Source organism: Rattus norvegicus, chromosome 10 (assembly GCF_021556685.1).
Source record: "Rattus norvegicus strain SHRSP/BbbUtx chromosome 10, alternate assembly SHRSP_T2T, whole genome shotgun sequence".
NCBI lineage: Eukaryota > Metazoa > Chordata > Mammalia > Rodentia > Muridae > Rattus > Rattus norvegicus.
The window spans coordinates 75,138,128-75,164,752 of NC_141543.1; the positions used below are offsets into that span (position 1 = coordinate 75,138,128).

A 26,625-nucleotide genomic window follows, 5' to 3' on the forward strand; every position below is an offset into this window, starting at 1 on the left:
TGCACTGCCACCTTTCTCCCTCCCTTCATCGCTGCCGAGTTTTCTGTATGTTTAGTCTCCAGCACTGTTCTCTGCTACTATATAGTCAGTTTCAAAACAAGAAGATATTTTCCACATTAGTATTTTTATCCTTTTCCTCCTGTGATCAGAGTATTTATGTTCCTTCCACACCTGCCGTGTTTTATTCCCTGCAGTTGTTTGTAAAGTGTTTAGAATATTGCCAAGTTAAGGAGCAAGATGATTTCTTGGTTTGACCTTTGTGATCCAGACTTGATACTTTAAGCCAGTGAGCTGGTGATTGGAAGTAGCCCAAATGGCATCTGAAACTCCAAGTCAAGAGCTTCTTCCCAGTTCCTTGTTGATGGGGCTTAGAGTGGTGTCAGGGCCCAGACAAGGCAGAAACAATTGACAGACTGGATCAATTAGAATGTGAACTTGAGTCTCATTACAGAGGAGCTCAGGCCTCTCTGCCCACTGTCCACAGAGACGTTCATAAGGATTTGCTTTGTCATGTCTCTCAAGGTTACAGCAGCCATGACCCCAGGGTGGACTACCTGGTGTGCAGGGACTCATGCTGCGGTGGCAGAGGGAGCAGTTGGCTACTTGAACTGTTGGTAGGATAGACTCTTGGTGAGCTGAGATGATTTGCAGTTGTAAACACCTAAGTTGGGTGCCTTTTGGATATTTGCAGTAACTTATTTCCTCTGGCCCAGCACCTCTCAGTTTCTGTTTCTCATGTTTAACATAATGTCTAGTGGCAGCCAGGCTAGAGGGACCTCTGTTATGTGGCAGCAGTGATATAGGTCAGAGACTGTTATCTCTCAGCCCCAGACTTGATGAAAGCCCAATCTTTGGACAGAGATCAGAATTTGTGGTTTGTGGGTGTGCTCTGGACAGTAGTTGCCTGTGGAGGTTAATCCTCTCTCTGCTAATTGCTCTGATGTGGAGGGGATAGATTACTCTGAAGATTCTATATGACTTCCTTGTGGTAAACTTTTTTTTTTTTTTTTTAGATCTTCTACTTCTCTTTTAGAGAAAAAAAAATCCATAATTAAGTACAGGTGCTTGTGGAGGCCAGCGGCATCAGGCGCCCCTCTAGCTGGGGTTACTTTAGGTGATTGCCTGGTATGAGTTGCCTGATGTGGACACTGGGAATTGAACTCATGTCCTCTGGAAGAGCAGTATCACTAAGCCATCTCTTTAGTGTTTTTTTGTTTTTTTTGTTTTTTGTTTTTTTTTTTCTTTTTTCTTTTTTTCGGAGCTGGGGACCGAACCCAGGGCCTGTGCTCGCTAGGCAAGCGCTCTACCGCTGAGCTAAATCTCCAACCCCATCTCTTTAGTGTTAATCTTGCTTTTGAGACTTAGTCCCCCCCAAAAAAATCACACCCTCTCTGATTTACCTTCATTACCACGTGCAAAGTTCTATGTAGCTATGCAACATGAAGTGTGTGATGTCACTCATGTCTGACTCTTGAACTAGTACTGGAGATCATAGGAAGGAGAGTTGTTTGTGGAACCTGAGACCTCCACTGTACGGTTTCCGTGCTCCTCCATGGTGCTGTCATATACAATGTGAGAGAGTTAGAGAGATTCAAGGAGGGAAACAGTCCTTAGCTCTCCGTGTGCAATGGGCAGCATTGTCACTTTGATAGGTTAACAACATAGACTGTAGAGCCAGTCTGCTCAGGTTTAATTTTTGGCTCTACCACATACAAATTATTCCCCTGAGCAATTCCCTAACAGCCGCATCCCCTCACCTGTGTTTCAGTTTTATTAATTGTACAATAGGAGGCCGTGATAATACTTACATACCAAGACTTTTGTGGGAACTAGATGAGTTAACTTAGGGAATTCCTGGTGATGTTGTCTTTCTAAAGTACATTCTAGGTTAGTTCTTATAATATGTTCAATATCCAGACCCTGGAGTAGGAATATAAACACAGTATTCTTTATACTTTCTGGCTCTCTAGAGGCAAAGATTGTTTGAAAAAAAAAGTTAGATGGCTTTCCTCACTTTAATATTACGTGCACATATTGACATTCCCAATAGATGTTATGTAAAGACCATTAACACACTTTGGAACGCTGTTAATGGAAGAGGCACCATGTTGGACTATGATAGGGAAGTATATGTGTTAGTCATTTGTCCTTAAGAGTCCCCAGGGACTTATCGATACAGTAACCATCATTACTCTAAGCAACAATCCATCAATTAGCTTCGTTAAAAGCCCCTCACTCTCTATTTTTACAATAGATAGTTCCTATATCCCAATGCTCTCTCCTTTGTAAAGAGATTGTTTTAATATCTTACCTAAGTAAGTTTCGCATTGACACTATGAGTGAATTCTCAGAGAATATTGTAGTAGATATCTAATCTCCTTAATTTTCAAGCTCATCTTCTACACATAGATAAAATGTTGGTAACTCAGGTCCGGTCTTAGAGAGTTTGGTTTTCCTTTGTTGCTCCTAGGGTTTATAGAAAACCTTACCAAGTATTTCTGACTGTTAGCAAGCCCTAGTGGTCTGCAAGCAGCCTGGTCCTGAACACCGGCATGGAGGTGCTGCACATCCAGATTCCCATTACAAAAGTAGCCTCTGACTGTCTAAGAGAGCCGCACGCGTCTATAACGGCGTCGATGCTATGGACTTGGGATAACCAAAAACTTCTAGTGCAGAGCTTCTAGAGAAAGGGAAAAGCCTGAGACTTTGCTTTGGGACATTGAATACAGACACAGGAATGATCACAATGGCCAGCATAGTAGAAGTGGGCTCAAAGACTTTGGAGTTCTAGAATGTTCTACTTTGTTTTCTGTTTCTGTAGTAATATCATGACCAAAGGGAGAAAGGCGTTTATTTGGTTTAAGTCCATCATTGAGGGAGGTTGGGGAGGATCTTAAGCAGCAGAAGAGGTAGAACCATGGAAGGAAAGCTGTTAACTGGCTGGTCCCCATGGCTTGCTCAGTCTGCTCTCTTGGGCAATGCAGTACACCTGTCCAGGGGTAGCACTATCCAACGTTGGCTGGATCCTCTCACCTCAGTCATTAATCGAGAAAATTTGTGCCTGGGTGTACACACACACACACACACACACACACACACACACACACACACACACACACACCAATTAGATCAAGGCAGATAAGGCAGTTCTTCAATTGAAATTATTGGCACAGACCACCAACACACAAAACCTTTAGATGAAAAAACTTTTGCTCAGCCCCCATTTTGCAAGTAACTTTGGACTTTAGTTCTTTGTGAAGAATTGGAAGTAGGTAATGAATTCCTGACTTTAAAGAGGATGATGAGAAGAGCTCTTAAATTTCCTTTTAATTACTACTGTTCTGTACTACTAAGATGTGTGTTGATCTGGAAGTAGGGAACTATGTTAAACTAAAATAGAGAACAGGTTAGGACAGTGGAATTTTAAAAAGGTACTACATATTTTGGTTTGTAATTGTGAAACTGCATGTAATGAAATGTAAAATTCTTATATATTAGTGTAAGTAATATCGTGATTTAAATTTAATTTGATAGACAGTGGTTCATGCTTTTAAGCTTAGCAGAGGCCAGTTTGAGACCAGCTTGGTCTGTAGAGTGAGTTCCAGGACAGCCAGAGACACACAGTGAAACCCTAGAGAGAGACAGAGACAGAAGACTGAGAGACACAGAGAGAGAAAGAACAGTTAAAAGTTAATCGTGCTACAGAGACTTAGGGATCTCCTGAGTGTCATGCAGAAGTTTTGCTTTGCCATCAATTGGCTTGTCATAAGTCGGTTTGGGCCCTGTGGCTAGAGGGTAGGCAGTAGGGTTACTAGCTCAAACTCTCTTGAGTCCAAGGTCTGGTAGAATCAGTAAAGGTGTCTTAGTTTGGGACACTCAAAGCCTTGAGGGCTTACATATGAAAGCTAGCCTGCTAGAATTTGTTAACTCTCACTTCAATATGCAGGCTGTACATCAGCTTATATATGTGGACCTCTGATGTGTCTCTGCTCCATCTCCAGGATAACCATTTCAAACTGCCAAGATTCTAGTATGTCTTTTGAGTGTTAAATGAAGAAGTGTCTTTACTTCACATATTCTGTGATTCACAAGGGCCTCTTCACTTCCCGTTACTAGTAAAGCATTTCTCCTAAACTCAAGCCAAATTCTCTCTTAGGTCTGTGGCATGGCCCCTTATACAGAGCATTGTCCTCAGCTCCTCCATTTTCTAGTCATGCATTCCTTACACCATTGTTTACTGTGTTTTCTTCACTTTCCTTTCTATACATGCTTATAGCTCCTTTCCAGATTGTTCTTCACTTGAAGCTTACTACCCTGTCAGTCCTCTCCACTCTCTTCAACCTTTCTTCTCCCACAACCCCAGCCTGGAAATCAAGTAAATTAGCTTCTCACCCTTGCCTCCCAGTTAAAAATCCTGTATTCCTCCAATAGTGTCTCCTCTTGGATTTGCAGTCCACAGCCATCTCCAATAACCATCAGACTGTCAGCTTTGCAGCTCCCTGCTACCTCCCACCTCCCCCATCACTCACAGGAGGAAAAAGAGAGCTGGAGCCAGAGCTTGAAATATATCATGCAATAGTGTATCATGAATTTGTTGTGAATCACAGCGGTGAAGCAGGTTTATTTATTTCTGAGACCTTAAATCAATACAAAGTAGGTCTCTTAGTCCTGAAGCTGGGAAGGAGTGTGAAAAAATGAGCCCATTCTACTCTTAAAACTTTGGGGAAAGGAGATGACAGCTATATAATTCCATTTACCAGGCACTAGGGGCTTTAATGTGAAGGTGACAGGGAGCTCTTTGTGCATTTAGAGCACCATATCTTCTAAATAAAAGATCTGTACACCTGATAGTGGAGCACAGCTCCAAGTTTAATAATCTCCAAGCATTAGACCAAGCCAATATGTTCCCAAGTCAGAGGAGCCCCCTAACACCCATAAATTAAAAGTGCAAGACCTGCACATGTTGGTAGATTAGAAATTCGAGGGCTCCAGTCTTTCCTGAGGAAGATAGACCTAAGCCCTTGTTGTAGACTGCTGTGTGAATGTGATTAAGACCTGGGACTCCAGACTCTTTAATAACCTGACTCCTGGCTGTTTGTCGTCCTAGGAGATGTCCTCTGTGCATGGGTCCAGATCTAGCTGTGTCCCCCTCCTTCAGGCTGGCATCACCACAGACTAATCAGCTAGTGCGCATGGACAGAGTGTTGCATCATGAGAGAAGCTCGAGATCATTTTTGGGTGAACTCTAGATTACCATGCCTGAGCTTCATGTTCTTGTGCTTGAGTCTTGACCAATTCTAACTTTAGTAATGTCTCGGTGCCTAGGATTTAAGTCCTGTAAAATAGCACACATATCTGAAAGTTTGAGAAACCAGTTATTAAGGGAAATTATTCATTCCAGTTTAACCAGTAGCATAAGATATAAATATGATGACTTAACTTTTGAGTATCTTCATGTTCTACTTGACTCATTGATAAAATATCCTTTCTCCAACAGTAAAGCAGGTTTATACAATAGAGCAACCCTGGTAATATATGAGTGGAGTGACTGGTTTCATACTAACCCATGTAGAGAATTTTTAAAGAGAGCCGGAGGGATGGCTCAGCAGGTAAGGGCTCTTGCTGCCAAGTGTAAGGAACTGATTTCTACCCCAATCCCACATGAGAAAAGGAGAGCACCAACTCTCCCAGATTGTTCTCTGACACCCATGCTGCACACATGCTCATACACTCATACACATACCACACAAAATAAATGTTAATGGTTGTGGTCAGAACCAATAACAGCTTAAAAACATCACCCAGCATCTGCACCAAAGACAGCTAAAGGGGATGAGTCATTTGCTTCCCTTTTGTACTTCACTGATATGGGACTTGTTTTTAGTAGCTCGACTTGCTTATATCTGTCAGTGTTGAGTTTCTGTGGTGCATATGGAGCTGTGGCATTCACCCATTGCATGTGTTACTTGTAAAGTTGCTTTTATGTTGTAGAGATGCATTATGATTCCTGATTTCATGGTATTTAAATGAAAACTTCATTTTCAGGAATATTCAATCTTTTGACTTTGTAGCATAATATCTGTAAATATGTGGGACCTATTCATCCATGTCCGTTATATTACATGCAGCCCGTGGACTAATGTTTGGACATGCCTGACTAAGGGATTAAAAAAAATGCTACTCACCAGACATAAACAAGAAAATGCAAAAAAAAAAAAAAAGCTGCAGAGAAAGAATAAATGTTACTGTCTAGGAAGTCAGACTCTAGCAAGTCTGTCTTTCTAGATATATCAGATACCTGGCTGCTGTGAGCTCTGGCATTTGGTCATTTTACCATTTGCCTCAAGTACCACTCTATTTAGAAAAGCCAGAAGATAACTAAAAAACATTCTTGAAAATATCTATGGGAAACATGTATTTGATAAAAGACAATGTAGAATATATAAAGAATTCTCAGAACTCAATAAGAAAACAGTCCAATAGTTAAATACATGGGCAAGAAGTTTGACTAGACTCTCCATGAAAGAAGATGTTTAAGGATGGAAGGTAGGTGTATGCAGTTATGTCCGTCACTACTCATTAGGGAACTTAGAACCACAGTTTCACAGCATTACTTTCTTTCCCTAAATGATTACAGCTTTTTGTTGTTTGTTTATGGTGATGGCAATCAAACCCATAGTCTGGTACGTGCCAGGTAAGTGCTCTAAAACTGAGCCGCAGCCCCAGCTCTAGGAAAAACAAAAACAAATATTTTTTTATGTTTAATTTACAAAATTCCAAGTGCTGATATGAATTGGATTAGCTAGAACTCTGTCCACTATTGAAAAGAAATGTAAAATGGTGTAGCTACTTTGAAATTGGCGATTTTGGTTTCTGTTTCTTTTATTAAGTTAGCTATACACATACCATACAATCCAGAAGCTACCTGTATCCAAACATTTGTGGCAGCTTTCTTCCTAATCTCTCCCCAAACTGACAGCCCAGATGTCTACCAACTGACAGACACTGATTGAGTCTTGGCACCCAGCTATGAAAAGGAACTCCCTACACTTGGATTGTATGGATGAATAGGATGCATTCCATATGATAACCAAAAGAAGCTAGGCCCCGAATCCTCTATGCTCTGTGAATCTCTTTATGTGCCACATCTTACAAAGGACAAAGCAGTCAGAGCAGAAATGAGATCACTGGCTGTAAGGAGTAGGCAGAGGGACAGAGGGCTCACGGTGTTCCCATGTCGTTATCGGGTACTGCATGTGACTGAATGTGTTTGTCAGTGTCATAGAATTTTACACCATTAATTGGATATTTTTTGTTACATGTGAATAATCTCTCAATAAGCCAGACTCTTGTCCGCCCTGGTTTTTCTTTTGAGTAGGGCTTCACATGGGGAAGCTGACCATTAACTCCCGACTCTTCGGCCTCCAGTTCCCAAGTGCTGGGATCACAGGCATGAGTCACCACACCTGGCTCTGAAGCAGACTTTATTTAAAATGCTAAGTATTTCCATTTGGAATTGATTTATTGTCAGCTCTTTCACATCTCTAGCTAAATGAGTAGTTAGCTGATGGATCTCTGGGATGAGTGATCTCTTTTGGCAGACAGCTTTCCTTTCGGAAGCCTATGCCTTTTCTCTCACATTTGACAGGCAAACTATCTATGGTTCTTCTTTCTCCCTTTATATCAAGAGTCTCTGCCCCTTGCCCACTGCGCCTGTAGGTCTTTATTGTTCCTCTGCTGGTGAGTTTCTGTTCGTGTTCTCAGGAAGCAGAGCTCTTGCAGTATTTTTTTCTCATCTGTACCTCAGTGTCTTTGTAGCTATCAGGGAATGATGACTCACGCCTGCCCTAGGAGGCCAGGAGAAGATGGTCAGCTTAAGGCCAACCTGAGCAACATACATACAAATTCACTTGTTTTAAAATGCGTTTAAGACAAAACCAGTCTTTTCCTGCCACTGGTAGCAACAGTCTCTTTGCCCAAGATTACTCTTCAGCAAACTTGATCACATCAGAATTCGTTTCTTATTGAGAGTTTTGAGTCTTGCCTAGGGGATTATCTTGACTCAAACTATGGCTCAAACCTCCTCTGCCTGCCAGTGTGTATCACAGAACCTCCTCTCTGCCCCCAAGCCTAATCCACCAGCTGCCAGCTAGCTCTCTAGTTTGCCAGTGGCAGCCACAACAACAACAAAGAGTGTAACTCTGTAGCTGTGCATTTGGTGACATCCAAATATTCTTGGTCACAGAGGCATTGTCCCTGACTCCCAAAAAATTTAATTCCACTCGCCCTTAGATATATTCCTGGAGAAACATGTACACATTGATATGTGCACACCACTTAGAAGTATTAACTGGAGATTGAATTACTTGTCAGCTTTTTAAAAATGTAGTTCTCTCAGGTCAAGGAGGATGCCAGAAGGAGAAGGGCTGCTGCCGTTTTCCCTTCCTCTCTCCCTCAGCCCTTCCTCTCTTCCATCCTCCCTCTTGTCCCTTTATACCACTCTTTCCCCACTGCCATCCACTCTCACTCTGTCTGTCTGTCTGTCTGCCCTCCCTGATCCTCTATCAGTAACCTCCCAGAGTGACATTAATACCTAGAATCATGCATGAGATCCAGTGATGATGACTGCTCAGTAAATTTACCCTCTGGAGAATGGAGATACCACGAGAGGATTGCAGCAAGGACTCCACTGTGTAGCCTGATTCTCAGAGTCGGAGGAATTTCGTGCCCCCTGATTCCTAAAATAGTAGATGCTCTGACTCTCCAAGGACTGTGAAGGAGGGAAGAACGTGCAGATTTTTTTTTACCATGATCGATATTCACCATTATTATTTTCCATCCTATCACGCGATTGACAAATATGTACATATAACCAAAGGTTCTAAAACTGATACACATTCCAAAATAATATTCCAAAAATATGTATATTAGGATAAAAGCAATATTTTAGGAAGTGATCCAGGTTGTATCTGTGATATTTGGAAGTCTCAATGCTGTACTGACGGATATCTTTACCAGAACAGACTGCCCTCATTCAGTATTACACAGGGATTTCATTTGCACAAACGCTCACAGGGCTCCGCCACTTCACTCAAACGTTTGGAGCGCTGGGGAAAGGAAGAATGTGTTTATCTTGATCTCCAAAAAGGGATTTAAGGGTGAGAGCAGGCGGTATATTAGACTGTTTTCATTGCCTGTCAGCTGTGGTAAACCTGAGCTGTCTGCAGTATCTCTGGATAAGCAGCAGCAGCAGCAGCAGCGGCCTCAGTATGTTTGACTGCATTCGTTTATACCCTTGGGCGTCTCAGCGTTCCTGCAGACTCTACAGCACCTTTGGTGAAGCCTTTAATGACTGCATCTGTGCTAACTGATTTTCATGAGATACTTTAACTCTTAGGTCTACCAGCTTCAATAAGTTGAGCATTCAATGCAGCTTAAGTACATAGCCAGACTGGGTGAAGGTCTTCCTTCCTCTCCAATTTAGCCCTGTAGTTCTGTGGTCCGGACACTTCTAAGCAGAGAGCCCTGGGATGGTGCTTTTCTTGTTATCTCATAGATCTGTTTGACCACTTATGGCTAGACGGCAAAGGCGGCCTCAGGAGTGCCCTTTTGGGTGTAGATGGTGGTAAGTTCTTGTTAGGCAAATAAATTAGGAGTTTGTATCATGTAAGGAGAATGATTCAGGAACCAGAGCAGTGCAAGGAACTCGACAGTACAGAAATGCTTGCCAGAGTTTCAGTGAGTGACACAGAAGCAGACCTACATAATGAAAATACGATGCCCATGAGGGCTGTCAACCAACAGCTTTCCCTCAAGGGTTGGAAGGCCAACATATTGAGAAACACAGGGATGGTTTGTGGGTGCTTTTTATCTTTCTGGTTGCCAGGTAGGACTTGTATGGCTACCCCTGCATAATCATTTCAGAGTTGGGCAGAACAGAATCTTTCCTAGCCCAGATTCTGCTGCCTTGGTTAGAACTTTCGTTAAGAAGTATCCTAAAATCAATAAGGCCACCTGAGTCAGCATGACCCCTATACATCAGGAGCTGGGGTGTGAGCCTTCACCTCACTGGAAATACTCCAGACCTACAGTAGGCAGCTGAGGATAGCCCAGGCTGCTGGTGTCTGCTGCCTGCTGCTGTCTCTTTGTAGTTAAGGAAATGGACTTCGTCTGCATTTCCATCTCCCAAGCTAACACCCGCAGCCGGGGCTCTTTGGGTGTCCTGTAACTCCATCCTGTGTTTTCTCTTTTATTAAATTAAATGAGTCTTCTCAGGTGATAATCGTTTGTTAGCACAGAAATAATGTTTTCAGTTGTGGGGAGCCCTACGGTTTCCTTGGAAGCCTGAGGAAAAGAAATGCACAAATGCTGCTGTTCAGAGACATTTCCACAGCATTAGAACTTGAGGGAGAAGACACGTAGTTACTGGATCTTGCTCCTACGTGAAAATGCAGAATTTGGGGTTCAAAGAAGTGTCCACTGGGGTTCAAAATAATCTGTATAATAAAATGGGTAAGTGTTAGAGTCTCTCTGAGAGTGGCCTCGTTCTGGATACCCTTCTTAACTCATTGAAAAGAGGGTGAAGACATTTAAGATGGTGCATTTCTTTGGTCCCTTTGTCTGAGCTTGGTCCTTCCTTTTTCATTGCTAGTTTTTTAACTGTTCAGTGTTCTCGTGGTTAGACATCAAGTATCAAAAGTGGGACAAAAATAATGTTTCTGAACAGAAAATACCCCTTTCCTATGCAACAGGGAGGATCTGGCTCCTGACATAAATTATGAATATCAGATATTCAGGGTCAGCACAGTGTCTCCTTTTTTATTTCATTTCTCCTTTCCAATTTTATTTTAATAATTAAAAATACTGCTGATCACACTGAATGACTTCTAGCAGAGAAGCAGTCTGTCCCAGAAGGACCAGTTGTGGGCCATCAGGTTTATGACAGCCATAAAACCAGAGTCAGATCAGAGCGTGGCCTCCCTGAATGACGGGCCTTCTGCCTCCACCAGACTCCCCATCAACCAGTGACTGCTTTGGAAATTTCTATTTGTTTGGGTTTTTGTTGTTGTATTTTGTTTTCCTGGTGCATGTGCAAGAGTGTGTGTGCACGCACGCTTAGAGGTATAAATGAAACAGGTATGTGTGCCCTCTGCCTGTTAGGAAGCCTAAAGCCATAAAAATAACAAACGGCATGTATCTGCTAGAATGTCAAAGTTATGAGTTTATTTTGTAATGATGTGCTCCTGCCTTCATGAGGTAAACTGGCCGTGGCGGAGGTGTTATTAGTAATATGGACTCAGTGGAGCAGAAAGCCGAGTGACCGAGAGATCAGTGTATCAGTCAGAGAGAGGGCAAATGGAAAGAGACAGCAGGAGAATGAGAAAAGAGCTGCAGAGCCTGGGCTGAGATTAAAGACAGACTGGGAGGAGGATGGCAGCCCACTGGTCAGATATGGGCTCCCCACTCCCCTGCTCCTTCAAAGCGGCTGCCAGCGTGTTGCTTGGCTTAGGCTGCAGAAGGCTTGTTCTCTGTTCTTCCCTCTCAAGGAGAGCGGAAGCTGTAGAGCAGTTTGCTCTCCATGTTCCTTTCCGACCCTCGCTTATGCCTTTCCTAGCTGAACTTAAATGGAACCAAGGCAGCGGGATCACAGCAAGGTTATTACTTTAGTCACCAACTAGCTCAGCCTTTGGAAGGTCTTGATGCAGGGGGCTGACCCAGCAGGCAGGGGAACCTCTCCAAGCCCCCAATAAGAAAGGGCCAGTTGAAAATATACAGGCATAGTTTGCTGGCCTTAATTTGTTTAGGTTCTCCCAAGAGGCTGAAAATGAATAAAAGTTAGAAAAAAATTTTTTTCTGATGTTGCTTCTTAGAAAAGAGGAGAGGGAACAGAAAAGAGTGTGTACAGTGAGCCCTTCACAACTGTTTAGTGCTCTCTAGGGCTACCCTAGATGACTGGCAATTACTACACACTCAGCAGTTTGCAATAGTCGGTGATCAGGCCGCCTGACTTCCATCTGCTGGGTCAGAAAACCTCCCTCCCTGAAAGAAATTATTAACCAATCTTAGGGAAGAAACAAAACCCTACAATTTCCAAGTCCGAGAATTTTTTTTTCTTTTTTTCATCTTTAGGGGGATCTTTGTAGTTTCCATTTGCCAGTGCCTCCACCTGACAAGGGTTAAAGTCCTCCAGAGACAACAGGGTGAGGCCTATTGAATCCTTTCCAGTCCTCAGAGGATAACAAGCTTTCGAAGCCCACAAAGAAGACTGGAGTCGGGGCGGGGGGTGGGGGGTTGAGGAGTGTCATGAGCTCCTTCAGGATGCTACCTGGTTTAGGAGTGGGGAAGGGAGAAAGTGGGCCAGCTTTAAAAATCAGATGTCAGGAGAAAGTTAATCCTATAGAAAAATAAGGCACCCAGCCTCTTTAACATAGACTCATTGTGTGTGTGTGTGTGTGTGTGTGTACACTTAACTGCTAGACTGTAAAAAGTGATGTAGCCATTCCCCCACCCCCACCCCCCAGGGTCCCAGCCTACCCACCACAATTTTTTTTTTCTCAGAGCTAAAGTCATCTGCACTTGCCTATGCCTAGAGAGAGGGAACTTGATAGGTTTTAAAATTGCAACAATGTATATAATTGTTGAAGGTCTTTTGTTATTTAACTTTTAGGAAAGAAAGTCCTGGCAGTCCCTCTGAACAACCCACAGAAAATGGGTTTGTCTTTGTTTGGTAGAGGGGATAAAAAAGTATTTTAGTAATAATTGGGAAATAGTGTGCATTGTTCTGTCTGCAGAGACCAAGGCCTTTTCACTTGCTCATTTGTCCAGGTCCTTGGTCGGGAAGTATACACCTCCAACAATCAGCTTGGGGGCATCCAGATAATGCACAACAACGGAGTTACCCATTGCACTGTTTGTGATGACTTTGAGGGAGTGTTCACAGTCTTACACTGGCTGTCATACATGCCTAAGGTGAGTCTTCCCTGCCCACCAGCTCTGCCTCCTTACCTTATTGTGTTGAAGACTTTCTCATTGTTTCTCTGAAACCTGTAGATTTCTTTCTCTTGAAGTCATCTTTTACCTTCTGCCTTCAGAATACCTTTGGGTCTCATTAACTTCCCGTCTTTTCCGGCCACAGATATTTCATGGCCTATATATGCTCAGATCCCAAAATATTAAGACTTCCTCATCTTCATGACTTTCCTCTCTGTAGTAGCTGTTTGTCCTCCAGGAACTTGCTTCTCAGAGAGCAAAGGCAGGATGGATCAGGTCAGAATGCAACAGTGTGTGTTAGGCTCCTAAATGAGAGTTGGGAACTGCTGTTCCTTGGGGCTTGACACATAGCTGGAATACTTCTGCTTGATGCCTGGGACCAGTGGGTATAATTCTGAAGTGGGCCCTGCTGTCTTTGCGTGGAGCTGTGGTTGCTGAGTTGAGGTCCGAGACTGACATCTGCTGACTGATGACCATTCTCTCCCACTCTTTCTCTAGAACGTGCACAGTTCAGTTCCTCTCCTGAATTCCAAGGATCCTATAGATAGAATCATCGAGTTTGTTCCCACAAAGGCCCCGTATGATCCTCGGTGGATGCTGGCAGGCCGTCCTCACCCAAGTACGTATATGTTTAAAAACCTAATAGTATCCTGGCTGTCTAGTAACTATAATTCTAGCATGAGAGTATATTTGTAAAAAAATTGGAGTTAAATACCTAGAAATAAGGAAGATAGAATAAAAATGCCCCATGACAAAAAAGGTAAAAAAAAAAAAAAATCTGGGTGATCAAACAGGAGAAAGTGAGTTTTATCAGTCACTTGCTTAGTCACAGCTGTGTAGCCGCTGATTCACTCCTTCTGTTACTAAGGAACTAACTGGTGTAAGCCATAAAATCATGGTCTTACAGGAGCAGAATCCTTTTCGTTGGGGTGGGGGTGGAGATCTTAGGGATCAAACTTAGAGCTTCCTTTATGCTAGGTAAGCTCTTCATCACTGAGCTACTATCTCCCCGGCCAAGGACGAGACTCTCTGGCCAGCCAGTGTCTAAAAAGCATTGAGCCAACTATAGGGGTTCATGCCTTCACTTGGGAGGCTGAGGCATAAGGATCACTGTGTGAGGCCAGCTTGGGTTATGTGGTGATACAAGTCCACCCTGAAATGCAGAGCTAAACCATGTCTCTAAAGCAAAAGGTGAGGAAGGGCAGATTAATGAAGTTACCTTGAGAAAATATCTCTAAGCTTTAAATGTAGAATTTAATTATATGCTTTACTAGCGAACTATTACTGAATGTCACACTACCCCCCCCCCCCCCACACACACACACATTCTTCCTGTGATGCTGGGAATAGTATTGATAGTAAAATGCTTTTAGAAGTCCTGAGTTCTCTCCCTAGAGCCCTCATTCTAGAAAGTTGGGCATGACAGAATATGCTTGTACTCTCGGCACTGGGGAGGTGAAGACAGATGAATCTCTGGGGACTTGCTGGACTTCTAGCCCAGTGTACTGTAGTCCTAGGCCAGTAGATGGCACTTGAGAGGTCACGACACCTGAGGTCCTCTTTTCCTCACGTGCCTCATACACTGTACACGTAGACACACTCATGCAGAAAAGACGAGTGTAGAAGCTACATGTGTGTTTGTCAATCCACTTGGTGGTTGCTTTTGTAAAGCCCCAAGTAGCCTGTTATTTTGTTTTGTTTTTTGCTGAGATAAGGTTTATCTTTGTAGCCCAAGCTAGCCTGGAACTGAGGATATAGCTCAGGTTGGCCTTCAACTCTCAAATCCTTTTGCTCCAGTATGCTGCTTGCTGAGCATCCCAGCATGAGCTCGGCACCATAGCTGACCCTGCCTTCTCTGAATGGTCTGAGGAAGTGTTGGCTCCTCCCTGCTTGTCTCTTATCACTGCTCATTTTAAAATACTCTATATAAAAATGGGTTGCAGAGGCTGAAGAGATGGCTCAGTGGTTAGGGTGACTCTTCCAGACACAGGCTCCAGACACAGGCTCCAGACACAGGCTGTTTCCAGACACTACACGGCCGCCTACAACCATCTGTAACTACAGTTCCTAGGAAATCAGCATCCTCCTCTGGCCTCCCCAGGTACACACTTGGCATACAGACACACTTGTAGGCAAAACACTATACACATTAAAATAGAAAATGAATTGCAGAAGATATTTTGTTAAACTTATGGGCCATTGTGATTCTGCTGAAATAAAAAGATTTGTTCATAAGCAAGACTTAATAAAACCCACTCAAAGCAGAGTCTGGTGTAAGAGCACTTTCATATACATGACTTATTTTTGCAAGATCCAACAGCTCTTGTTTTGATGCAGTTAGACATGATCTCTAACTGTAGATATTCTACAAAATTCAAGAGAACTCTATTAGTTTTAATTTATAATCATAACTCTTTTTCTAGGCCTTTTCTTATTACTCTTAATAAGATTACTTTTTCTTACATAGGCAAAAGAAAATCACCATAGTAATCTTTCTCCTCCTTATTTTTATACATCATTATGATGAAAACCATAAGTCTGACGCAGTGATTGGCCTTAAAAATCTAGGACTTTTCTGGGGATTAAGTGTTTCTCCTCTAAATTCAGAACAAAACTCAGTAGTGTTCTCCTGGGAAACATAGGGAAGCCTCACAGTGGCTCCAGTTCTACATCCTCGTTAGAGCGACGTCCTTGTGGGACCATCAAGTCCAGCTAGCATAGCCAATGGCTCCTTCCTCCCTAGTCAGCAGGTGAGGCAGGATGGTTTTGTTTGCTGGTACTGGAGCTTGAACCCAGAGCATTATGCACACCAGGCAAGAGTCCTACCACCCAGCATACCTCTAGCCAGCCCCCAAGGGTTTTGAAACAAGTAAACCTTCTGGTTTGGAAATTAATCCTATAGTTCAAATCACTTATTATCGAAGTAAAAGTCATAAAATGGCCCAGGCATATAAAGTTAAAATTTCAGTATCCTGGTGAAACTACGAGTTTGGTTTAGAACCTTCATCAGAATTTGAGCCCTTGGCAAAGCATAATGGTATATGCATTTAATCCAGTGCTTTAAGAGTATGAGGCAGGGGGATTGCAAATTCAAGTCTACCCTGGGTAAGATTGTCTTAAAAAGCAAAGAACCTTTGTTTCACAGGGTGAATAGAAGCACATACTTAGGTGGACATTATCCAGGTCATTATTAATAAGAACCACAGAATAAAAGGAAATGTGTGATAAACTAAGTTTTCTGGTGTTTTGGGTAATATTTTTTCATCGACTCTCTGGTAATTCATCCTGCTGTCTATGTGCAGCTAACACTCGCTCCCACATCGAGTGACTTCAGATTTTAATTTAGTGGAAGCGTTAAAGAAAGCAGATGATTCCCTGTGATAAGTTAAAGCAGATATCTTCTAGGTGAAAAGTTAAAGTCATTTATTAGAGGAGATAGTGCCGCGATATTCTTCAAACTGACGCCCAACACGAGACCAGAATCTAAACGATCAGCTCTGGGCTCACGATAGAGAGATAATTTTGAAATGGATGATCACATTTTACACTGGGGCCATAGAGGCAAGGAATGTAGAACACAGTAATTACAAGTTTAGTCTTGATAAAACACTGTCCGTCCTGTTTAAGTCAGCAGAGGTTAGCTTGCTCAGATCTCTACTTTTAATTGGTTTTGGACTTGAGGTGGAGGGCCTCGTTCAAATTAGAATCACTGAGGAACTGCGAGCTGAGGGCAAACGAGGAAACAGGTATTTGCAGAGCCTTTATGGGGCCTCGGTCAAACATTCATGCCCGGGAGCAAAAGTTTTGTCTTAAACTAAGCTGGTGAAAGTTACATGCCTTGCCAGCATTGGGGACTGGGGAAGGGAAAGAGGTGATGTTATTAAGTGTATGTATAGTTTTTAAAGCATATATAGCTTACCCATTGTGTTGTGTTCTGTCAAGGGAGTATGCCTGGCCCTTCATGTAGAAAGATTATAGTTTGTCAGCCGTAAGTAAAGTGAATCTATATCGTTGTGTTCTGGCAGAGAGACTGAATCTCTTATTTACCTCCAAGTTTGAGTCTTCATCTGATCATTAATACTTACTGTTTTCATCTTCCATTACAAGAAAATCAGTGGAATCAAACAAAATCATAAGGCAAGTTTTAAAATAGAAATAAACATTTTAAAAACATCTTTAATGACTTGGCTGCCTCTTGACAAATGTTTGTGGTGTCTTGAAAAAAGGCAAGTCATTTATTTAAAGGCACGCAAACTCTCTGCTAGCTGAACCCCATCGTTTAACAATAAATGATGCTTTTGCTGATAAATGGTTCTTCCTATGCAGACTAGCAAATGAAATGGGGGATGAGTTCTAAAGGCAGATGAACACTCAGTTGCTTGATGCTTCCATCTATTATAATATGGTTAGGAACAGCACCTCCTCAAAACAAACCCCAGACCCCACCTTAAATCCATCAGCCCAGAGCAGTGCCAGTGGTCGGCTGTCTTTATGCTTCTCATGTCTTTCTCACCCCACCCTTTCCTTCGCAGCCCAGAAAGGCCAATGGTTGAGTGGATTTTTTGATTATGGCTCTTTCTCAGAAATCATGCAGCCCTGGGCGCAGACCGTGGTAGTTGGCAGAGCCAGGTAAGACCTCTTCGTTTTGGGAACTCCTTTTCTTCCCAAGTAAAAATAGTAAAGGAAAGGGTCATAGCTTTTACCAATAATGCTCTTTGTCTGCATTTTCTAAGAGGATTAGATGAGAGCCAAGGTAATCTACTGATTCCTCTTGTCATTTAGTGTGTGCTTCTAATGAGATGTTTAATCTGAAGGCTGGTTTTGACAAGATTTCCTTATGCTTCTGCAAGAGAAACTCTTGGGAACCTCAAAGCCACACTACATCAGTTTCCTCCCCAGAAGACCACTTCCTCTCAAGAGCAGGCTCCACATGGTTCTCCCTATACCCCGAGAGGAGTTTTTTCTGACATCATGACTACAGAAATGACTTATAATACTGTACTGTATTGGAAGAGAATCAGATTTGAATTGAAAAAAAAATGTTTTTAATCTGAAGCAGGAGTGAGTAAAATAAGCTGGCATAGGTTGCTGGGATACACATATTTTCAAGTGGGAAATTGAAGTTTCTATTAAATTTTAATACCCACTCTAAGAAGTGCTTCACCCAACAGCAAGCAGAATAATCTGTCGTGCTTGCGGTAACGAGCACCTGCCAGGGCTGATCTTAATCTGGGCCTGTGCTGCAGACATGCTGCCTGCGAGATCTGCATCGGGGGCTCACCTTCCTCCGGGGGGCAATCAGTTTTTCTTATCTTGGTGAAAAGAGGCACCTGCTCAAGATTCTCCAGCACGCCACACTGGCTTGAGATTTAGACGCTAGCCTTGAAAATAATTCTAGGCTTTGTGGTTCTCTCAGTCCATCAGGTCAGCATGCCTCGTGCAGCCAGTGACAAGGAGCCATCAGATGGCGAATCCCACAGACAGGGCCTTCCCCTGCGACACTGAATAGAAGTCACCTGAGACAGGAACTAGCCGCTCATTTTCTTTCAAGTGTCAGGTCTTTCCCTCACCCAAAGCTACAGCACCCACATGAGAATTATTTTACGTTGGTAAGATTCCTGCTGAGGAAGTGAAAGTAGGGCATACAATTAGTTATGGGGCCTCATGTTATATTGGATTTGGTTTTGTTTACTCTATTTTACCTTTCCTATGTATAAAATATGTAAAAGGATTTAAGCCTTCCAAGGCCAAAATTCTGCTAAAGTCTCTACACCTCCTGTGGGATGTGAGACAGCAGTGCCTTACCCTGAAGATCAGAAGAATAGCAGTTTCTCTGCAGCCACCATCAGCCAGGCGGGCTTTGGGTAGCTCGCCTCTTGTTTATTGCAACACTCACTCTGACTTCTTCCTTTCTTTCCATCTGATGAGTTCTGGGCTTCTTACTCCAAACACATCCACATGCTCAGAAGTATATAAAACAAATGGAGCTAGCTTCTTTCAAAGGCAGTGGCATTTCAAGAAATAAATATAAATGTATTCTTCTGGGATTGTTACTGTAAGTGCTGCCAAAACTCATCTTTGGTATGTATGTTTGGAATATGTGTGCTATTGGCTGTAAATTGTCTTTTATTATTCCATGGCACCTTGTCCAGGGACACACTATAAAACAAGATGTAGCATCTTCATGTGCTAGCCTGATAAAATTTATATGAAGTATAATAGAAAACAGAAGTTGTTCTGAGCTGTTTTCAACTTCAATAAATAACTGTAATACTCGGATAAAGATGTTCTTTATTAGGTCACATGGGCCCTAATATATAAGTTATAAGTTACCGATTTAGGGTGGCTTTTGCAATTACAAGTTTCCAGTTGGAGTGTTAATCATTGTGAACAGAAATATTTCTGAACTCTCCTGTGTACCTCCTGCTCGCTGTCTGGTTGTCTAGAGGGCTTTTGACTCTGATTCAGTGCAGTGACAAGGGGGTAGTGGGCGGTCTCCACTCAGCTCCAGTTAAGTCTCTTGTGAGGAAAAGAATCCATTTCCAGTAGTTGATATAACAACTAAAGACCATCCTTCATGGAAAAGTTTGTTATGGACATGTTGTAGGGAATGAGTATAACCCAGCCCAGTCCCAGCCCAGGGGAAAGCAACTGGCAGAACACGGATGGAATCACATTTTCTGGAGTAAGGACTCACCCTGCATCTGACGTCTCCCTCTTGGTTTCTCTTCCTTCTTCCCTTCATCTCTGATTCATTCTGGGAAACGAAGGGCCAAAATAGGAGATTATTACAGAATATACATGCAGAAACATCTTATAAAAGCTTCTAAACCCTAGCTTAACATAGCTTTGAAATTAAGTATCTTCTTATGAAACAGATTTCACCAAGATTATTACTAAAAACTGTTCCTGTCTCATTGTTTTTTCCATGGAAGCAAAGTTAAGGGCTTGTCTAATACCCGGGCTCTATCCCGTCAGGACAGCAGTTTCAGGCTGGGCCCCACTACCAAGAGCTGATTGACAGCAAACTGAGACGTTCCGTTTGGCAACCATAGAAGTAGATGTGTGCACTAGGCTGTTGAATTCCCCTAATTCAGCATGCAGTTTGAATCTATCCTGTTGAGCATCTTAAAATATGAGTGCGTGTACGGGTACTTTCCACTGTATTTACAAAATGAATGAAACCCAAAGGTCCCACATTTAACCCCCAGAAGCATTAGTCTCCTCTGCTCTGTTTGCCTCTAGTTTTCTCTCAACATTTGCGTGCAGCTGAAAAATAAAAGCCTAATTGTAATATTAACATGCATTATTTTCCTGTGTGGCTCCCTTCCCTAGGTTGGGGGGAATACCTGTGGGAGTAGTTGCTGTAGAAACCCGAACCGTGGAGCTCAGTGTACCAGCTGATCCTGCAAACCTGGATTCTGAAGCCAAGGTTGGTCATCTCCAGTATTCCTTGTGCTCATGCCTTTGGAGTATCTCTGCGCCTGGAGTTTGTTTCCCTTCTACAGTGCCTACAGATATGTTGGGCATACTCAAGCCACCAGATGCTAGAGGGAAGAGTGGCAGCCACCTGAAATGATTGCACCACACTGATCACTTTCAAGAGGCCTCTAGATAAGTGCAAGCAAAGTCCTCTGTGAAAAGTTAAGTAGGCCCCAATAGTAGTCTTAGTGGTGCTGGAGAGCAGTCTGCTTTGGTTGGCAGGTTGTCGTACAGAGAAGCAACTGGTGCTGATGCTCATCTGTTCCAGATTCCCTGAGGGAAAAATAGAGTCTCACAGAGGGCCAGTTGTGGAAACCATGGCCCTTCTTAAAGATGGATTCTCCTTTCATTCTTTGTCACCAACTAGAATGAGGGCGGGGGTGAGGGAGAGCAGTAAGGAGGTTCCTCAGCAGTCTCACACCAAGAATCAGGTGACTGATCAGTCACAGTGCCAGAGAGGTGAAAGGACTTGGAGGCTAGATAATTTGCTCGCTTTGAAGAGTAAAATAGGGCTGAGAAGATAAGTTAGTCAGGAAAGCGACTACTGTACAAACATGAAGTCCTAAGTTGGATTCCCAGAACCCACATTTAAAACACACAGATGAGATATGATGGTCCACGATTGTAATCCTAGCACTAGGGAGGCAAAGGCAGGTGGATTCCTGGGGCCTGCTGGCCAGCCACTCTAGGCCAGAGAGAGACCCTGTCTCAAAAAAGCAAAGTAAATGGGACCTAAGAATGATATCCAGTGTCAATCCCTGGCCTTCTCGTCATGTACACACAGGTACATGCATGTTTACCCACGTGCACATTTATGTACAAAGAAAAGAGAGAGAAAAATAGTAATGTAATTGAGTTGCCTTTAAAAAGGGGTCCTATAACTACTTGAGGGAAGCAGTTGAGTTCTTTGTCTAAGGGGTGATGTATGGGCAGGCTTCCCAGAAAAGGGTGTTCAACAAGGTCAAAGATCCAAGACCTTTTCTTTCTCACTCAGGGGACATCCTCGTGATGAACAACAGTTTTAATTTATCTGGTTTGATCTTAAGAGTTTATATTAATAAGTGATACCTTGATCAATTAAAGGAGGCCCTCCTTCAAACTGTGTTGATAACTGGCTCCTGCTTTACTTTTCCCAACAGATAATCCAGCAGGCCGGCCAAGTTTGGTTTCCAGACTCTGCATTTAAGACCTATCAAGCTATCAAGGACTTTAACCGTGAAGGGCTACCTCTAATGGTCTTTGCCAACTGGAGAGGCTTCTCTGGTGGGATGAAAGGTAACTGATGCGCCAGGGAGACAGTGCTGTGGGCTAGGAGGGAACCAATGATTGCTAGGCAGAGGCTCGGGGGCAGGAGAAAGAGGTTGGTGGCAGAATGTCAGTAATACTGGTCCTCAGGGCCTGATGGTGCATGCCTTTAGTCCCAGGTGGAGCTCTGAGTTCTATGACAGCCAGGGCTACACAGAGAAACCCTGTTTCCTCCCCACCCCACCTCCAAAAAATTACTGCATAATCTAGTGTTGTGTAGGTGGGCTACTGTTGAAGATTCAGCTTTCATAGATACATGTTAGAGCATTCAGGTGGCCCTGGGAAGTATTGTTGAACTGGTTTCTACTGCTCTTTTCTGGACATGGTCTTCACTCACATTACTGTCTAACGTTCTTGGATGACCAAGACGTATTCTGAAAGTAGCAGTAACTGCAAGAAAATGAAAAAACTATACTAGAGACTGGCTGTTCTTTGGCAATTTGGGATATCTTTTTATTATCCACCAACAGCCCTAGGCCTGTGACTCCAGCAGATTAGACCATTAGTATAAAGGCTGTAGTCCATGCCATGGGAATTTCCTAATGATTAGGCAGCCAGTGTCACCATTAACTAAAAATTCTCCATGAACAGAGCCACTGTGGACAGTCCAAGGAGAGCCAAAAATGATTACCTCATCTAAGGATAGACACCCACAGCCATGCAAAGGCCAGCATCTGCACCTACAGGCTGTGGGAGTATGCCGATGGCTCCATCCTTCGTCACCTCAGGATTCTGAAGGAATAGATGGGATGGGGAAAGAGAAGGAGCTGACGTGCCGAAGTGATTGAGATTGCTGAGATTGAGGAAATGCGAAGTAATGAGCCCTCCATAGAGAATCTGTGCACAGCTTAGAACAGGAGCTGCTCTGCTTTCTGAACGGACGGGGCTGCCCAGGACAGCTCCCCTTCGTAGGTTCTGGCCATGTGTGAGATGTATTCACAGTTTTTTGCAAATGATGTATCCTGGCCTAGCCAGACCTCATTGAGAAAATGAAAAGCTGTTGCTGTTTTTGCAGTCATCAAAAAGACCGTTTTTATTAGAGAAATAGCACTTTCCTGGAGAAAGCTTTTAGTGTACATTACAGCTTAATGCTTATGTACTTTTTAAATGTATCTGGGGGTTTTGTCTCCATGTATTTATGTGCATCACATGTATGCTTGATGCCTATTGAAGCCAGAAGAGAATGCCAGATTGCCTAGAACTGGAGTTACAAGTGTTTGTGAGCCACCACGTGGGTGCTGGGAGCTAAACAAGAGAAAGAAATGCTCTAACCACTTAGCCATCTTTCTAGTCCCACGTGAGGACTTTAATTTTTTTTATTATTATTATATTTGGTTGTAGGGAGGGTAGGAGGAAGGGTCAAAGGACAACTTGTTGGTTCTTTTCTCCCATCCTCTAGGTCCTGGAATTCCAGCCCAAGTTGTCAGCTGTAATGACAAGTACCTTTACCCACCAACCTCAGTTCTGCTGCTTGTTTTGGCATCAGTCCCTTATATTGATTGTTAAGCCCTGAAATATTTAGTGCAAAATTAAGATTCACTGAAGGCAGGCTGACTGGTACCACATTCCGTAATTCTAGTACTTGGGAGGCTGAGGCAGGAGGATTGATGTGAGTTTGAGGCCAACCTGGACTACATAGTCATACCTGTTCTCAGTGTGGTGTGGACAGGTTATTGAATCTTTGCACTAGAAACTGTTAATTGTGATCATACTGTCGTCTGTAATCACAAGCTCTCTAAGAGATGTGTCAAATTTCTGTGCACAGTTTACATGAATTAAGGTCTGACTTAGGTAAATCTCCTTAAGTGACTAGCTTTAAAAAAATGACTGAGTTGATAGAAGAATGTAGATCCATCTCTTTTTTAAGTGTGTGTGGGCGGGGTGCATGCATACCACAATGCATTTGAGAGGCCAGTTCTTTCCTTTAAGTGAGTTTGGGATCTTACTTCCTCGGATTTGCTCACTGAGGGCCTTCACACCCTGAACCATCATACCGCTCTGGCTGGCCAGAGTCCAGGACCAGAACCAGTCAGCTTATAACATCCTCGGATATCCTGTCAGACCCAGCGCTTGTCTATTTCCCCTCCCTCCGAAATGTCTGTGGTCACTGTAGGGACAAATGGCTAGAGCTCAAAATGAGTTTTGTTTTCTTTTTCCCTGAATATGAGAGTAAATTCAAAATTAGCCTGATCTATGTAACTCCTTGTCTCAAAAAAAGTTATTTTTTAATTGTGGTAAAAGATACATAGTCCTCGTTTTAACCATTTCTGTGTGTACAGTATATTGGTTAACCACCTTGATAGAGCTGCTTAACAATTATTAGAATTACTCTATCTCACAACTTTATCGTTCAACATAATCTCTGCTCACTCAATGATCCCTGTCCCTGGTTGGGAACGGGTTATTGACCTAATATAGTCCAGAGCAAAGTTCTCTCTTCTCAGCTCAGGTGCGATGCTCCCCCTTTACGTGTCACACGGGTCACAGAGGCTTTAGGGGAGATAGAGTTCTGTAAGCACAGGAGGGGAGAACACTCTCAAGTGTACCCACAGGTCAGGATGCTTCTCACATATTAGCTCATGGGAGAGGACCTCAACGGAGAGCCTCTTGTCATTCTCCACATCCCTTGGGGAGATGTTTGCAGTTTTGGTTTCAATACTAGCTGGGGATTATGCAGGGAGGGAAAATAAACAATTATGCCATCCCTCAGTGCACACAAACACACAGCCAGGAGCCGACTGCACTGTGGGTAAAATGACTCCAAAATTGTGTGTAATGAGTAGGAAAAGATTAGAGACAGCTCTTGCTATGCTGAAAATTGACATTAGTGGAGGGAAAAAAAAAAAACTCTTTACTAGTCGGCCTAGGAGGTCTAATTCAAGCAGTAAAAAATATAAATAAATAAATAAAAGCTTGTCAAGATGGTATTGGTGCTTTTTTTCCAATGAGCTCTATCTGGCCGGAAGGCTATTCAGCATAATGCAAAATTAAATTATAAAAACTGGCTGAATATTTAGATGGAGGAGCCATTTGGAAGCAGTTTATTTAGACGAACCGGCAATGACCCACAACAGGGAGACATCAAGCGTGAAATTTACTAGAAATTAGCACCAGGGTCCCAGCCTCAGCGTGAACAGCTTGATAGGATGCAAATCCCAGTGATATTAGGCCGCTCGCTGCCGGTGCTACAGGGTCACTCTCAGTTGGCTTTTCATGTTATACTTATTATTTTTTCCTAGGACAGGTTATAAATAACAATAAAAACCACATTTATTGAAAACTTTAACTGGAATGAAAGTCTATTTTAAAGTCTCTGACTACTTGGATGTTGAGATACAATGTCCACTGGCTGTAATGAACTCAGGAGAGAGATTACATGTATGCAGCTGGTGTGCTCCTAGTGTTTACCTCAGTGCCTAACGTAAGCTTGCCTAAGCCAATAAGATCTGTTCCGGTTTGCTAGTGTGGGGCACTTCGGAAACACTTCCACACCCAACTCCCTTGTTGGTACACGTGGCTGCCACAGCTTGGCCATGGTGTGTAAGAATAAAGGCCCCAGGCAGAGTTGATCCCGGGGTGCTGGGTGTAATCACCATTCATGCAGATGTACCTTCCCAGGATGCTAGAAAGCTCCTTCCTCTCCAGTGAAGAATGGATCAATATTTCCGTTTCCAGTCCAGTTGCATTTCTCAGGCACCAGAACGACAAGCAAGTGTGTGGCTTTAAATTTCCCTGAACTGACTCTACCTTAAACCCTTGGAGACCCCCTCCCCTGATGTTCTTAGCTAAGTCTTCATTTCTTCAACTGTGGAAGGGTTTCAGACATTTGTATGTCAGAACATTGTTTCAAAATACTTGATTTGGGGAAACTTGAGGTTCAGTATTAGCATATTAATTGTAGCTTTGCTATGTGGTTGTATTTGAATAGCCTATTTGGGGGTGTTTTGACAGTTACGTTACAGGTCTGTTGGTGTTCCAGGGGAGATAGAAGTGTTATTTCAGCTCCAAGCTTGGCAGCTTTAAAGAAGCCTGAAGTCCCTCTCCTTGTCAGATTTAGAGCTTGAGGACATTTGTTTGGCAGCCAGACCCAAGCCCCTCCCTCACATAACTGAGTGCCATCAGTACAGCTCCTGCCATCTCTGAACGTAAGGGAAATCCAGGCCACATTTAGATAGGTTCATCCCCTCAAGTCTCTTCTGGTTTTCATGGAGTCAGCCATTAGATGTTAGAGGTTCCTCTCAAGCCTCCCATCTTCCCAAACAGTTAAGATTGAGTCAAGTGAGGCAGGAAAGTGGTGACTTGGAGGTCATAAGTTTAAAACTGGGCATGCTAATACATGCTTGTACTCTCGGCATTCAGGAGGCAGACAGGAAGTTCAAGACCAACCTGGGCTACGTAGTGATACCCTATCTCAGAAGAAAAATTTCATTCGAATATGTCTCTGTAATTTACTCTTACTTAACTATGATTCCTACTGCTTCGCAGTAACATGGATATAGGGAAAAGATAAATATTCTGATTATTAATGTGTCTTTTACCTGGGCACACAAGCGTGTATGTGTGCAGTCATCATTCCTGGGATACAGTAATCTACTCATCAACAAAAAGGAGAAACCAAAGTCCTTTTCACTAAAATGAAAACTTTTCACTTAGTTTCATTCTAACTTCCATATAGTGTGATGTTAAGTTGCATTTTGTTTTGTTCTGTTCTGTTCTGTTTCCGAGATAGTGTTTCTTTGTGTAGCCCTGGCTGTCCTGGAACTCACAGAAATCTGCCTGCCTTTACCTCGAGAGTGCTTGAATTAAAGACACGCACCACCATGCCCAGCTGGTGTTTTAGTAAACAAA

The 26,625-nt window shown here is 42.9% G+C and overlaps 1 protein-coding gene across 11 annotated transcripts in view; it reads left to right on the top strand.

Moving 5' to 3' along the window:
- The window catches only part of Acaca (acetyl-CoA carboxylase alpha), a 262,246-nt gene that overhangs the window by 212,418 nt on the left and 23,203 nt on the right, over positions 1-26,625 (top strand). For all 11 annotated transcript variants that reach the window (XM_087574065.1, XM_087574066.1, XM_087574067.1 and 8 more), the window contains 5 exons: positions 12,826-12,969; positions 13,489-13,609; positions 17,523-17,619; positions 20,326-20,422; positions 21,612-21,747. In XM_087574065.1, coding sequence (XP_087430191.1) covers positions 12,826-12,969; positions 13,489-13,609; positions 17,523-17,619; positions 20,326-20,422; positions 21,612-21,747 — 595 coding nt within the window. The remainder of the gene's footprint in view (positions 1-12,825; positions 12,970-13,488; positions 13,610-17,522; positions 17,620-20,325; positions 20,423-21,611; positions 21,748-26,625) is intronic.